Genomic DNA, 16,928 nt, shown 5'->3' on the forward strand with positions numbered 1-16,928 from the left:
CCTTATTTATTGGAGAAGAAATGCAATCAGGGTTAATCCATCTGACCTCTTTCTTCATAGAGAAGAGGGTGTTATAATAGATTTTTAGGTTTAACTGTTGGTATATATTTTAAGAGAAGGAATGTATCCACACCTGGAATTTTTAACTCTCTATAGAAAATGAGCAACGTCAGGGAAAATGGGCAAGAAAACAATATTTTAAAGCCCAAAATATAACTCTTTTTTCTAATGAACTACCCTTGCATATGAATTGAATAGTGTGACAATACTGGTAGAACAATCCACTTCCTTTACAGTTTGAATACAATTTTACTTCCTTTGTGGGGTTAGAGATTTAAGGCAAGCTTTCTCAACTTGGGCACTATTGACACTAGGGACCAGATATTTCTTTGCTGTGGGTGGCTGTCCTGTGGATTAGGGGATGTTTAGCAGCATCCCTGGCCTCTACCCACTAGATGCCAGTAGCATCTTCTCAGTTGTGACAATCAAAAATGTCTTCAGAGGGCTTCCCTGGTGGCGCAGTGGTTGAGAGTCCACCTGCCGATGCAGGGGACATGGGTTCGTGACCCGGTCCGGGAGGATCCCACATGCCGAGGAGCGGCTGGGCCCGTGAGCCATGGCCACTGAGCCTGCGCATCCGGAGCCTGTGCTCCGCAATGGGAGAGGCCACACCAGTGAGAGGCCCGCGTACCTCAAAAAAAAAAAAAAAAAAGTGTCTTCAGACATTGACAAATATCTCCTAGGGGGGCAAAATTGACCCTGGTGGCTGGGAACCATGGCTTTAAGGCAGGTGCTAGGATAGAGGGAAGAGAGAACTGGACATTAAGTCCAAAGGTCTGGGATCCAGGTACTGCCACATATGAGCTCTGTGACCTGAAACGATTCACTTGATGACTTGGAGCCTTAGTTTCCTAATTTTTCAATGGGGAGAATCCCATCTGTGCCAGAGGTCATTGTGATGAGATCACGTAGAGCAGGGTCAGCAAACTATAGCTTGAAATCATACTCAGCTCACGGCTTGTTTTTGTATGGCCTTTGAGCTAAGAATGATGTTTACATTTTTACAATATTGCAAAAAAAAAAAAAAAGAAAGTAGAAGAAGAAGAACTTGTATGAAAGAGACTCTATGTGGCCCACAAAGCCTATCTGGTCCTTTACAGAAAAAGTTTGCCAACCTCCAACTTAACAGATGTGATTTTAAAAGTCTTTTATGTATGTGAGTTGTTATTTTTATAAGGTGGCTTAATCCTGAAGAAATTCTGGGACTATGAGTGTAAAACTAGGCCCTGACCGGATAGTAAGCTTGTGACCCCAGCTCTCCCGTGGCCTGAGTCTAGAGTCACGTATCCCTGTATTCAGACGGGGAAGGCCACCAGTTCAGCGTGCCGTTACATTTAATCTTGTTCTCTGATGGGCTTATAATAAGAAATATGAAATGATCTGGTCTGCTTCACTTTCATTCCTCGTGAACGTAGAGTTTCTTCAACTGCGAAAAGACTTACCTCAAAATCAATAACAACAGGATTATACTTTAATGACCTCCCCCAGGAACGGTATGTAATGATGCTCCTGTCTTGTGTCAAGCCACCTCCCCAGCCAGAGCTGCCACCTTGCACCAGAGAAATGATGTCTTCCACACCCAGTGTCTTCTCGTCACCGACTGCCATCGAGAGAATAACCACATTAGCTCATTTCCTGAAATGCCAAGCTCTGCTAATGAGATTTGGAACAAAGTTTAAGTGCTCTCCTTAGAGCTGTCTCCCATTCTTCTACCTTGCTCGGCTAACTAGCAGGACAAGGCAGAAAAGAAGCACCAAGACTTGGAAATAGATCCATCCTTGGGATTAGAGCAGACACTGGGAAGACAGCCCAACCCAACATGGAGAAGGGAGAAGATGGGAAAATGGATGATGATTCATTCATTCATTTATTCAAATATTTATGTCAGATGTTTACTTGGTGCCTGCTATATGGCAAATAAGTGCAATCAAATATTGTAAGTGCTATAACAGATTTCTCTCTCAGTAGGGGTGCAGAGAAAGATGTGGTCAGATCTATAGTAGCAGTGGGGAGGTGGTCAGGAAAAAAGGTGAGTTATCTAGAAGAATGGATAAATCTTGGCAGGTAAATGGAAGGAGGAGGGAAGGGTATCAGAGAGAAGAAGGATTTGACTTAAGGCCCTGAGACATGAGTAGCCCAATGCAATGGGAGTAACTTGAACCGCATCTACTCATCCACTGTACTATAAACTATTTCATCATCCCTGCATCCTCTGTGTCTCCCACCTGGAAAAAATTACTCAATACAGGTTAAATGAGTGAATGAATACATGAACACTCGTAGTGACCTGTGTGGGAGATGTTACAGAATATTCTTATACAATCTTTCTCTAATAATTATTCTTTGAGCTTGGACTTGGTAACCACATTTTTCTCTCTCAGCAAACTTGTTTTCTCCCTCTGGACTGTACCTGATGGGACTTTATCCAACAGTCGAATTTCCAGGTTCCATCTGCACATTCCTTTCACCCCAGCTCTTACTTAGATCTTTGTCTACTGCTTGAAATCTAGGAGGGTGTACCATGTGAAGTCAGGTATTTCTAAGGTGATCTCAGTCCATGCAGAATTCAAAATAAGGCCACTACAGATCATTGGTTTGGGGTATTCAGCAGATATGCAGTATGACCATTGACTGAAATGGAATCAGTTGGTGGGGGGGGAGGGAAATAGTGTACATGCCCCGATTTTGTGTCCAAGGGAAAATCTGGCTTCTCTTTTTGGGAAGCCCATTACTAAATACTTGCCCCTTTTGCCACCTCCAAATTTTTTGCAAGCTTCTCCTGATAAGCGTCCTCCAATTTGTGTTGTATCTGTATACTCATAGTCGATGCCAAAAGAGCCTCCAAAGCATGTCTGGATATCGTTGCTGGTAACACCTGCAACAGGGAGCAGAGAAACATAGAATGCTGAGATGCTGAAAGACCGTAAATATGGTACAACCAGCTCATAGTAGCAGCTCACAGCTCACTAGCTCACAGTAGTAAAAGCCAGCTTCTATTTTGCAGTCTAAGAGGTCTGGGTTGAAATCCCAGTTCTTTAACACAGTTTCAGTGTTCTCTTCTCTCTGGTTCCAGTGCAAATATTCTTGAAAGGAGAAGGAATATGTATTGCACACACTAGTTGGTCAAAAGTGCTTGTTCCCTTTCCTTTGCACATTCTCCACGGAGCCTCCTTGAGACAATGATTCTGTCTCATCCATCTCCATATACCCTTGTGCCTAGCACAGTGCCTGGCCCAAGACTGGCACCAATTTTGCATTTGTTGCCCCTTCCTCTCTCCTTTTTCACCATCTTTCTAAAGTCTACTCAAGCTCCAATTCAAATATCATTTCTTCCATGAAGCATTTTTGGATCAGAATACGTCCCTCTTTCTTCAGAGCTACCCATGTGCTTTGTTTAGGTCTGAATGATCATATGTGTCCCAATTCTTTTTGCCCAGGTCCTCTTTGCACCCCAGAGAGGCCAGAGTGCTGTCAGAAGATGGATAGATCTCCCTGGGGAGGCTGCTTGACTTCTGGCCCCATGAGAACTGTGAGGCCCACATTAGTTGTCTCTGTCTCTATCTGAGGAGTTGCTGAGGAATCTGCATTTTGCAGATGAGGAACGTAATTCTCAAAGGAATAACATCATTTTTCCCCGATCCCACAGCCTGTAGGTGAACAGAACTAGGTTTCCAACCCTTGGTCAGCTGGCAAGATAAGGCTAGAAAAGCAGATTGGAGCAAGATATTGACCATTGCTGCAGAGTTCAGCTCCCTCTGTAGCTAAAGTCTTCTGAAGGTTGTGAACTGGAGTTTGCATTGGCACCATGTCATTTCTTTTCACTGCAACTATACAGTAATTATGACCAGTCAGTGTCTTATTCTGGCAACCACAAAGGAAAAATAATTTAGGTTGTAATTCAGTTAAGCTAAGGATTAGATTCAATATTTTTAAGAGAGTATCAGGCAGCAAGTTTACCTGCCAGCCTTTGCACGAAACTGCAGACTCTATGGGGTCAAGGACTGGCATCTTATTCACCACTCTCTTGTCAGCCTAGCAGCACAATGTCTGCCATGGGGGAGGAGCTCAGTGAGTATTCTCAGAACAAATGATTGGTGAATGAAAAAAAACGAGTGAATAAATGAATGCCAAGAGTCCTTTGGTAAGGGCTTCTAATGGAAGGAATCTTACAAGTCAGGAATCCTGAATATAAATCCCAGTCACTCAGATGAATGGATAAAGAAATTATTATAGATATAATTATATAAAAATATATAATTTTAATATATAATTATTATATATAATATATAAATAAAATATATAATAATTATATATAATAACAAATATATAATTATTATATACACAATTGTGTGTATATATGTATATACTCTCTATTATCCCACATATATACCCTATATATATATTCCACATATATACCCTATATATATATCACATATATATATCCCATTTATATATAAAATAATTATTCAGCCTTAAAACATAAAGAGATCCTGCCATTTGTGACAACATGGGTGAAACTTGAAGACATTATGCTAAGTGAAATAAACCATACACAAGAAGAAAAAAAACTGCCTGATCTTACTTATACATGAACTCTACAAAAGTCAAATATATAGAAGCAGAGAGGAGAACGGTGGTTGCCCAGGGTGAGGAGGTGGGGGAAAAGGGGAGATGCTGCACCAACTTGTAGTTATGTAGGAGGAATAAGCCTAGAGATCTAATGGACAGCTTGATGTCTACAGTTAATATCAATAATATTGTATTGAATACTGGAAATTTGCTAAGGGAGTAGATTGCAGGTACTCTCGTCATACACACGTAACTATGTGAGGAGAAGAATTAGCTTGACTGTAATAATCATTTCACTTTATATGTATCAAATCATCGTGCTATATACCTTAAATATATACACATTTTATTTTTCTTAAAAAGTAAAATGCGTCCCAGTCCCTGACACCCTGTATGAGCTTAGAAAAGGCCCATGATCTCACTGGGCCTCAGTTTCCCATTTATGGAGAGAAAGGGTTGGACTTGCTCATCCTGAGACCCCTTTCGGCTGCAGCCCTCTGTGCCTCTGTGCACAGCAGTTTCTGAATAACTCCGAGCTGAGAGTGCCTAGGAGAATTGATGCTTTAAGCACCAGCACTCAGCGCCAAGCACAGGGTTTCTTCTGCCATTTCCGTTCAAGTACTTTTAATTTTTAATTCACTACTAATTGAGGAAGATTTAGCATATTTAATTGTTTTGATTAAAAAATGCTTCAACCGTGATAAACAAAAGTGGATGAAAGGAATTCACGGGCAGAAGCCAGAGTGATTACTTAGGTGAGTGATGTAGTGCTGCCCAATTAAAGTGACGGGCTGGACCGATTAGTGGGGGCTGGAGGATGCCTGTGGAGTGATTATGCTCATGAAGGGTCTGCAGACAGCCTGCCACATGCTACTTGGAGAAGAGAATTCCAGCTTGATTTCAGCAGCATGGCTTGACTGCGAAGAATCGCCTCCTGAGGACCCTGAAGGAGGGTACCAGCCAGCAAGGGGAGCTCGTGACTTAAGAATCATACAATGTGAGGGCTAAATTATCCTTAGTCACCTACCCCATACTTCTTATGTTTAGTGGTGATGCCCTTGGTTCATAAAGATTAATTATCTTGCCCAAAACCACATAGCTAAAAAGAACAGTGGAGCTGAGATTCAAAGTCGTCTTTCTTGCTTAGAAGAATTAGCTAATTCTATTTATTGCATCAGACTAAATTCTGCTGAAAAATTTAGTAAGCATCTACTATGTACCATCCCAGGCATACTGTGTGTTGGACAAGGTAGGCACTGTGAGAATAAAACTAGTATGAATATGATGCAAATCTAAATTACAAGGTTCTGGCCTTTAGAAGCTAGCAGGTGTGGGGCAGTATAGTAAATGGAGATGGATTTGGATCCCGAGAGTTGCTTACTTCGTGGAAGACAATTTTTCCATGGATAGGGTGGGGGGATGGTTTCGGGATGATTCAAGCTCATTACCTTTATTGTGCACTTTATTTCTATCATTATTACATTGTAATATATAATGAAATAATTACACAACTCATCATAATGCTGACAGGAGGCGGAGCTCAGGCAGTAATGCTAGCGATGGGGAGCGGCTGTAAATACAGATGAAGCTTCAGTCCCTCGCCCACCGCTCACCTCCTGCTGTGCGGCCTGGCTCCTAACAGGCCACAGACCGCTACCAGTCCATGGCCCGGGAGTTGGGGATCCCTGGACTATAGGACCAGGTGGTGCTCTGCCAGGGCTCCACCCCATCCCATCAGCTCCTTAGATGTCAGCTTTGGACCAGATCAAACCGCCGTTTGTTTTAGACTTTCGTGCTCAGTAAACAGGAGTTGATGTCTGCCGAACCTGGCTACATATTGAGATCATCTGGAGGGCTTATTAAAAACACAGGTTCCTGAGCCCCACCTCTGTCAATTCTGATTCTGTATTTCTGAGTAATCAGCAATCTGTATTTTAAATAAGTATCCCAGATGAAGCCTATGCAGTGCATCTGGGATGAGATACTGAGTACCACGGTCCTACAGAGAACCTCTGGTGGCCTGTCACAAAACCGGCCTCCGTGCTAACCTAGTCACTGCCTTTGTCAATGCCTTGGATATGGACTTAGCAGCCATGCTCACTGTATCTACCCAGAGGAAGAAAAAGAATCAGGGTCCAAAAAGCCCTCAGAGGGCTGATGGACAGACAGACCAAGCATAGCAAAATGAGACTCAGTTGGAAAAGTTGTAACATCCTGTCCTGGGGATAAAATACCAAGTGCATGAGCACAGTAAGGAAGAGAGCCAGCTTAGCAGGAGAACAAGAGAAAAGAAAGGCCCAAGGGTTTTAGATCACTTTCAGCTCAGTAGGGCAATGAAGCCAGGTGAAAATTATAATCAATAAAGTAAAGGCGGGGATAATCTCATTCCCTCTGCACAGGTCAGAGAAACTCGGAACCCGGTGCCAAGTTCTGGGAGCCACACTTTTAAAAGGAAATAAGGGGCTTCCCTGGTGGCGCAGTGGTTGGGAGTCCGCCCGCCGATGCAGGGGACACGGGTTAGTGCCCCGGTCCGGGAGGACCCCACATGCCGCGGAGTGGCTGGGCCCGTGAGCCACGGCCGCTGAGCCTGTACATCTGGAGCCTGTGCTCCGCAGCAGGAGAGGCCGCGGCGGTGAGAGGCCTGCGTACCGCAAAAAAAAAAAAAAAAAAAAAAGGAAATAAGAAAACAGAACATTCATTGGACATCATCCAGCCTTTGGAAAGAAGGAAATCCTGCCATGTGCAACAATGTGGATGAACCTGGCGGACATTATGCTAAGTGAAAGAAGCCAGTCACAGAAGGACAAATGCTGCATGATTCTACTTAATATGAGGTATGTAAAGTAGCCAAACTCATGGAAGCAGAGCATAGAATTGTGGTTGCCGGGGGTTGGGGGAGGAAGAGCAATTGCTAATCAACGGGCATAAAATCTCAACTCTGCAAGATGAGTAAGTTCTGGAGATCTGCCAGAATATTGTGCCTATAGTGAAAGATTCGGTATTGTACCCTTAAACCTTTGTTACAAGATGAGATCTCATGTTAAGTGTTTTTACCACAATAAGATTTAAAAAAAGAAGAAAATGGGAAATGATTGAATGAGAATGAGCATGAGGGTGAAGAAATTTAAAGCCAAATCCTTTGGGGAGTGTTTGAGGGGATGCGGGATGTTTCCCTGAACAAGAAAGGAGAGGTTTCTCTTTAAGAGAGGTCAGTAGAATTAGATGCAGCCCTCCAGAGGGTTGTCTCGAGGAAGAGGAATTAGGCTTGTTTGTGTGGTCACAAGGGCAAGAACTAGGACCCAAAGGACAGATACTCCAGGGAGATAGATTTAGGCTCAACTTAAGGTAAATGACCGCAACACTCAGAGGCCAAGGAGATAGGAGTTGTTTCACGAGGCAGTGAGCTCCCCATATCTGGAGGGTCCCAAGCAGAAGTTAGCTGTCTGCCTGTGAATAGAAGCGTTGGCAGAATTGACGAGATGTCTTTTAAGAGCTCCTCTAAAGCCAAGATTCTGAAACTTTAAGAAACACACCAGAACACCTGAGGAGCATTTGAGATAACTTGGGTACGTCCTTAATGATTCCTTATTGTGTTCCAGGTATCTGGGAAGTGAAGAGGGCTAAAGGGAGTGTTTGCTGTCAGTGAGCTTACAGCCAAGTGTGGAGACACAGACAGGTAAGCTGATAGTTCTTGTACTGTGTGATGAGGATTTTGAAAGAAGGCAGCAAGCTCGGGGCAGTCTTCCTTAGGGGGTCAGAGGAAGGATACCAGAGGCAAGTGTGAAAGGATGAGTAAGGATTAGCCAGACAAAGTGGAGAACATTGAGAGCAAAGGGAGGCCACGGGAAGGCCTTGTGTCCCCAGCAGCAAGAGTCTGCTCAGAAAGGCCAACATGGTCTGAACTCCAGAGTGGAAAGGAAGGAGGTGCAAATCAGCCAAGGAAGTACTGGGAGACCCTTGGGGTCCTTCCCACTCTAGTCTCATCCCCAGAGGAGCTGTTGTGCCCTCCTGGCAGGCCAGGAGCCGGGAGGACACGTCTCTGGCCACCATGTCTACTGCTTGTTTCACACCTGGTCTGGGCCGGGGTGCAGGTGTGAGAGCTGTCTTCACACCTCCGTGGAGATACTGCAACCATGTGGCTCTAAGGCAGAGCCAGGCAGCCTTATTTCTGAGGTGCCAGAATCAGCAAGTCTCTGTCATTCCTCAGATGACAAGCAGCAGGTGGAAAACAGCAGGTGTCATGCATTATTTATCTCTGTGCAACAAACAGATGCCATTCAGGTTGCTGTGATCTGTGTGCTATGTTGCTTTGCTATGTTGGTTGCCCTCAAGGGAAAGGAAGAATCATATAGCCTATTTCATGCCATAACATTGGAAAAGATGATTGTTTAATCTGTGACTGGATGAGCTGGGAAGTGTTGGCTAACTTCCCTGCCCCCTAGGTGCTTCTGTGTATCCATTAAAACGCATGCTTCTCCACCTAGAGGGGTGGGATAGGGAGGGTGGGAGGGAGATTCAAGAGGGAGGGGATATGGGGATATATGTATACATATAGCTGATTCACTTTGTTATACAGCAGAAACTAACTCAACATTGTAAAGCAATTATACTCCAATTAAAATGTTAAAAAAATGCATGTTTTTTCCCAACCACCTGAGAATAATAGTACAAGTACCTCTGTGCCTTTGCATGTGCTGTTTCCTCTGACTAGAAAGTTCCCTTACCTCCTTCACTGAGTTTTTCCCACTCAGCTCTAGAAAACATTCCCTCACTCACAAGGGCCCTATATCTGTGTCCCCGCCGTATCCCTGTGTGTCCTTCATAGTATCAGCGTACTTCCCTATAGCATAGTATTTAGCACACTATAGTAATTGTCCATTTCTTGGTCTGTTCTTCCAATTATCCTGCAAACTTATAAAGTCATCTCTTGGGTTTGCAAGGCTCGGCATGTAACAAGCCCCCAGAAGTGCTCAGGGATGGGCTGATTCCAACCCATCTAGACAATACCTCTAAAATGTTTTGAGAGTCACAGGTCTTCTTTTCGTTGATGATATAAATCATATCTTTGTAATATCTCATGCTTGATTAAGAGTTGATATTTTATAAAGCTCTTTCATCTATCTGCATTGTCTCATTGGAGGCTCACAATGGGGCTTGGAGGATTTACTCCTTTTGCCGGCACTCTGGGGTTGGAGAAGTCAGGAACTATGGTGGTTAAGTGTGTGAACTCTGGAGCCAGAGTTCTACCCTTCACTGGGAGTGTGGCTTTGGATGAGTGACTGAACCCCTTTGTGTCTCATGTTCCCCATTTGAAAATGTAGATGAAAATGGTTTCTATACATGAATCTCTAAAACTGGTGTCTGGTACAATTAAGTGTTCAACAAATCTTATTAGCTGTTGCTATGATTGTTAGGTAACTTGCCCAAAGTTCCATGACTAACAAGCCAAGAATCGCGGTTTGATGCAAGGTGTGCCGTATCCAAACTCGGGGCCCGCTCCATCTCATCAAGCCGGTCTTACTCTGCAGGAAACCATTCATCATGGGCCATGAGTAGCAGTGGCCTCCCCCAAACCCCTCATTCCACAAAGCAGCTCAGAAAAAGGAATCCATGCTCCCCATGGGCAATGCTGGGGCTGCGATCTCAGGTCTCCCTCCACCTGATAAAGGGCTACCTTCAGGGACTCTGACCCGCTAGATGATTTTGGTCATGATGAGGGGCAGTAGCGTAGCTGAGGGCCAGGCTCTGAAATGGAAACTGCCTGAGGTGGAAGTTTCCATGCTCACTTACTGTCTGAACCTTCCTGTATCACAGTTATCTCATCTATACCATGGGGATTTTAACACTGTCTTCCTCACAGGGTTGCTCTGAGGGTTAAATGAGTTAATCCATGCCATGTACAGTGCTTAGGATAGTCCCTGGCTTGAAACTAATAATAATGGTCAAGTATTGCTATTATTACTGCTGCAGAAATGCCACAGCATACCTAGACTGGGCTGTTGTTTCCTGATTCTGAACTGGAAAAATTGGAGAATATGGGAGGCTGAGGAGTTTGTGAACACCAATTTTCTTAATCAACTTCTCTGCAGGATAAACTGTTCTATTAACTGAGAGGGAGTGAATGAAGAAGATGGAGGGAACAACATCCACATTATGTGCTGGGCAAAGATTTTCCAGGCGTTATTTAATATTCACATCATTCCACAGCAAGTACAATTATTCCCATTTTAGAGATGAGCAAATCAAGGCTTAGATCGTTTCAGTCACTTGCCCAAAACGATACAATAAGTAAATAGTAGAACGGGATTGAACCGAGGTCTGTGTCCAAAGCCCATTTTCTCCTTGCCACATTATATCACTTGGAGAGAGGGAGCTAAGGGTGGTCCTGGGAGTAATTTTGACATTATCACACCTTTTTCTCCTTTCAGGCTGAGGCTGTTTTCAGTGATAGAGGTGGAAAGTCAAAATCAGGACAAATTCAGGAGGATGGTGCTGAGAGTCTCAGTTCCATGTGTATGCAAGTGACTTAAGGGGGTGGGGACAGAGCCAAGACACCAGGAGTCTGTCAGTCAGTCAGTCAGTCAATACCATCCATCACCGTGAAGCCTGGTTGTCATGGTAACTGGGGATAAAGCCTGGAGCTTGTTAGAATCTAGTGCCTGTCTGTTCAGGATGATTGGTTGGTTAGCAGACACAGCAAAAGACCTTTTGGACCAGCCCAGACTACTTAGCCATGAATATAAGACCCTTCACAATCAGGTTCCTGCCCACCTCACCATCCTCACTGTTCAGTCCAGCTGAGACTCTTTAGAAATCCACCCCTGATTCTTCAGAGTGTAAGAGAAGCTCCAGAGGATGCCCAGCACCTATGGGTTTAGATTCTGAACCAGCCCTGCTAGAAAGACACTGAGCCTCTGCTGTGAGTCAGCCTCAGCCTGTGGACAAAACTTCAGAAACACATCATTCACAAGATGCACTATGGAAACAGGCAGTTGTAATAGTGTGATATACATAGAGCTATGTCCTGGGTACACGGAAGTATTGGGTCGGCCAAAAAGTACGTTCGAGTTTTTCCATAAGATGTTATGGAAAAACCCTAACGAACTTTTTGGCCGACCCAATACCTAAGACAGGTTCCCAACCTGGAACTGGGGAGACAGAAAGACTGGAAAACCCTATCTAAGCAGAGACCAAAGATGAATAAGCATTAGCCAGGTGAAGAAGAGAGGGGGAGGAGAGGGGAGCAGTGTTCTAGGTAGAAGGAACAGCAGCAAGAAGAAAGTGAGTATGATTAAATCAAGGGACCAGCATTTAGCTCACTACAGCCTAGCCCCGCTGTGAGCAGTGGGCTGGAGGGTAGAGCAGGACCAGTGCATGCTCCCTTGAAGGCTGCGCATCTGGTCCGGTGGCAGGGACCCTCCTGTCTCAATGTTCACCTTTGCATGGCTCCAGCAGCTTGCCGCTCTGCAGCTTGTCATCCTCTCTGTGGCTCCCTGGAGGCCAACACTGACTCCATTTCCAGGTTACTGATATCAGCACTCGTCCTGCCATAACCCAGCCACTGGATTGTTCTCATGTATGCACCGGCCTCAGGGGCAAGCCCTCTACAAAGAGTCTGGCCTTTGGGTGAATCACTCATCTCCTACTACTCACCCTCACCACTTGCTGCTTCAGCCACTCCCATGCAACTCTCTCCTCTTAGAAAGCCCCAGCTGCGTTCTCCACCAGGCAAGCTCCTATTCCTACTAACATCAGAAGATCAGGTGTGAATGTCTCTGGAGTCTAGAAAATGGGAGGGGAAGAAAGGGTGGGTTGCTCCCTCCTTTGTGCTTCTACTGTATTTATTTCTAGTCAAGCATTTATCGCATTCTTAGCCCCCAGCTGACTGCACATTTCTCCAGGGTGGGAATCTGTGTGTTTCACTCCTGTGTCCCTGGAAATCATGGGTTCTCTCTGAGTATTTACTAGATGAATGGATGGATGGATGGATGGGTGGAGATTAGATTATGAGAAGGGTTTTCCTCGGAGATTGTTTCCTGCCTGCTACTTTGGGTAAGAAGGGAAAATGCTCTGCTTAGAACCTTCCTGAAAGGGAATTATAAGCAAACAACATCAATAATATATAAATGTGATGGAATGTATGAAAAATTTGAGGGACTTAATTTTTACACCCATCTCATCCCAATTACTCTCCATACACAGCTTAATCATCTGGGCTGCCTTTGTCTCATTCTACTAAAGGAATAGAAAACATATAGCTCAGGGGCCCTTAATCCCTGCTCAGACCCTTTAGGAATCCACCCCTGACACTCCAGAGTGTAAGGAAAGCTCCAGAGGATGCCCAGGGATGATGGGCTTGGACTCTGAATTACCCCAGCCAGAAAGATACTGAGGCTCTACCATGGGTCAGCCTCTGCCTCGGATAGACATCACTAATTGATCACAGTACTTTCTGCCTGAGCCCATATCTGGTGTCACAATCCTCAACTCAGTGGTCCTGGTAGCATTTGCTATTAAAACCACCTGCCATTGGTGGCTTAAATACATTTTCTGGCCTATAGGTCTTTAAGTTTCGCTTTATTGAGTGCCATGGGTGCCAGCACACCATGCTTGTTCTTGGCTCTGTGAATGTACCTAAGCTTCAGAACAGACCATCACAAGCTGGTCAGTTTAACCTTTAACAGTTCTCTGTGACAATTCCCAGTCAAGGGTCAAGCTGACCCAATATTGCCCTTAGGAGTGAATATTGAGTATAATACCCTGTTAGGTATTTTTAAAACCTGATTTAACCACTTTCAAAGCTATCACAAGCAGTTTAATAGTTTTTTCTTTTTTTCTTTTTTTTTGGCGGTACGCGGGCCTCTCACTGTTGTGGCCTCTCCCGTTGAGGAGCACAGGCTCCGGACGCGCAGGCTCAGCGACCATGGCTCACGGGCCCAGCCGCTCTGCGGCACGTGGGATCCTCCCGGACCGGGGCATGAACCCACGTTCCCTGCATCGGCAGGCGGACTCTCAACCACTGCGCCACCAGGGAAGCCCAGTTTAATAGTTTTTTTCAAAAGAAAATAAGTGAAATAAATATCCAGAGGTACCACAAGAAGCACTGAACTGGGAATTAGAAATCCTCATTTCAAACCTTACTCTGCTTCTAACCAGTGGTGTCACCTTGGATGTGTCATTTATCTTTCAGTGCCTGGTTTTCATCATTTGTAAAATGGGTACAGCCATAAAACACAGCTCAAAGCATCGCCAGGAAGCTTAAATGGAATGAGATGCATGTAAGAACTCAGTATGCTGCCTGCTGCAGAGTTAGAACTCAGTGAATGCTTGTTTTTTTCATCTTCATTTAGATAAGCTGTTTCATTACATGAGACTTCACACACCTATCTTGGCAGTTATTACTCACATCTGCCTCTACCTTTCCCCCTTGACCACCTTCCTGTGATGGTTAATTTTATGTGTCAATTTGACTGGGCCAGGGTGTCCAGATACTTGGTCAGCATTATTCTGGGTGTTCCTGTGAGGGTGTTTTTGGATGAGATTAACATTTTTTTTTTTTTTTTGTGGTACGTGGGCCCCTCACTGCCGTGGCCCCTCCTGTTGCGGAGCACAGGCTCCGGACGCACAGGCTCAGTGGCCATAGCTCATGGGCCTAGTTGCTCCGCGGCATGTGGGATCCTCCCGGACCGGGACACGAACCCGTGTCCCCTGCATTGGCAGGCGGACTCTCAACCACTGCGCCACCAGGGAAGCCTGAGATTAACATTTAAATCGGTAACCTGAGCAAAGCAGATTGCCCTCCCTAAAGTGGGTGGACCTCATTCAAGCACTAGAAGTTCTGAATAAACAAAAATCTTACCCTCCCCTGAGTAAGAGAGGATTCTTCCTGCCTGACTGCCTTGAGCTGGAAAAGTGGCTTTTTTCTTGCCTTCGGACTCAAACTAAAACATCAGCTCTTTCTGGGTCTCAAGCCTGCCAACCTTCAGACTGGGACTACTCCCTCAGCTCGCCTGATTCTCAGGCCTTTGAAATCAGACTGGAACTAAACCATTAACTCCCCTGGGTCCATAGCTTGCCAAATGCAGATCTTGGGACTTGTCAGGCTCCATAGTTATGTGAGCTAATTTTTTATAAGAAATCTCTTTACATATATATGTAAAGTATATAGAGAACCCCACCTAATATACTTCCTAATGCCTTCATTATGGCTATTGATGATTTTCCCTTTATTAAAAGTGATTAGATACATGTCCACAGTCAGTGGAGCACACTGGGTTAAGATAGTGTGTCTAATGCTTTTCTGACAACCCCCCAAAGTAAGCAATACATTTTAGATCATGACCCAGCCCACTTACATCCAGCTAAAATAAGTTGTAATACTTAACCATACTTTGTGTGATACTCTCTGATGATTTCCCTCTTGTTGTATTCTATTTCACTTTGTTAAATGCTGGTCATGACGCACTAAATTTCTCTTACAATCTGCTAATGGGCTGTGGCCTGCAGTTTGAAAAATCCTCGGTAAAACATCTCTGAGGCATGACAGCATGTTGGTTTACATCACAGGTTCTCACGTTGACTTCTGGCTCCACCCATAATAACAAGATGACCTTGACCTTGCACAAGTTATTTAACATTGCTGAGTTTCAGTTCTTCATTTGTAAATTGGGGATTATAGTATCCTCTTCCCCAGTCTTTCCTGAGGATTAAATGAGATAGTGCATTTAAAGTGCCTAACTCAGTGTCTGTGCCTAACTCAGTGTCTGCCTCATAATGAAATGTTCATTAACTGTTGGCCATCTTACCAGTGCTGCTAGAGTCTAAGCCCCTGGAATATAGTATCAGAATGAATGACAGAAGTGTGGGGAAATGGTGTGGGACAATACACAAGCTCTACATCAGAAGACCTTAGTTAAAAACTAACTGAATCATGTTGAGCCATTTACTTTGGGTCTTTGGACCTCAGCTTTCTCTCTATAAAATCGGGAAAAGTAATAATATAATCCCTTATAAGCTAGAATGAAGATCATCTTCAATACCAGATGTGGATGATTATATTTTACCAACCTTAGGAGTTTTTATATGTAAATATATTTTATTAGAACCAGTTAATTCTAAGTACAGTGAATAAAAAGATAATTTGTTAATTCGTTTTAGGTAGTAATCAATTTGGTTGTCCTTTAGTAAGTCATCCCTGACTATAATCAGATGATTATAACAGAGAAACCCCATTACCTTCTATATGAGATAAGAGGACCCATGTTGGTATCTAGACAGTGCTTTCCATGTTATGTGTGCTTAATAAATGTTGAATGAAAAACTGAAGGAATGAATAAATAGAGAAAAGGAAGATGGAGGAAGAGAATGTAGAAGTATAATTGACATCAGCTTTAGTGAGATTTTAGTCATGTCCCCGTGACTTTTTCTACCCAGTGTGTTAGGTGGTAGACTAGTTGGCCAAGGACCCCAGCTAGAGGGCAATGATCAATAACTGGCTGAATGCGCTGTACTCTCACTAGAAGCATCTTTTCCAGGGTCACTGTTATCTGGCAGCCATCAAGGGGAGGCATAATGGAATGCAGACACTGATTTAGGCAGAGTTGTTACCACCTTGAAAGATAGTGATGAGAATTCAAATTGACCTTGATCAGTGGGAGGAGCAGTCCCTGCAAAACTGGATGAAGCTCTAGAGAAAGAAATGAATGACCTTGATTTAAAAAATAGGCAGTTGGGGGAGGAGGCATGATTGATGAGTCTCCAAGTCTACAGCAGAAATATTGCCCACTGCAGGCTGGACATAACGATAATGATTTCCCTTCCATTTGAACAGTGTTTCAGAGCTGACCAAATGCAGAACCCTATGAGATATGTTGTCTTATTGTCCCTACTTTACAGATGAGAGGACAGTTAACATTATAGAGTTAATAACTGGAAAGCAGGGAATAATAAATATGGTAATAGCAACATCAACATAGTGCAGCAATAATAGGTACCATTTTTAAACTCTTACTATATGCCAGGCACTGGGCCACCTGATCACACAGATTGTTTCATTTCATATTCATAACAATCCTATGAAGTATTACTGTCATTGACTCATTTAGGGAAACAGGAAACTGAGGCATGAAGAGGTTAATTTGCCTGAGGGTCACATGGTTGATACGTGATGGAGATGGGATTTGAGCCCAAGGAATCTAAATTAGAACCTTTTTCAGCAATTGATGCTTATCGAGTGCTCATTAGATCCTGAGCATTACACTAAATATTTTCTGTAGATAATTTCACTTATTCCTCACAAT

The 16,928-nt window shown here is 43.9% G+C and overlaps 1 protein-coding gene across 1 annotated transcript in view; it reads right to left on the reverse strand.

Moving 5' to 3' along the window:
• C8A (complement C8 alpha chain) overlaps positions 1–16,928 on the reverse strand; it is a 67,411-nt gene that overhangs the window by 8,206 nt on the left and 42,277 nt on the right. The window contains exons 8-9 of the mRNA XM_081225608.1: positions 2,804–2,935; positions 1,503–1,660 (exon numbers count right to left, since the gene is read on the reverse strand). Of these exons, the coding sequence (XP_081081734.1) occupies positions 1,503–1,660; positions 2,804–2,935 (290 nt within the window). The remainder of the gene's footprint in view (positions 1–1,502; positions 1,661–2,803; positions 2,936–16,928) is intronic.

Source organism: Mesoplodon bidens (genome assembly GCF_964165515.1).
Source record: "Mesoplodon bidens genome assembly, chromosome: 2".
NCBI lineage: Eukaryota > Metazoa > Chordata > Mammalia > Artiodactyla > Ziphiidae > Mesoplodon > Mesoplodon bidens.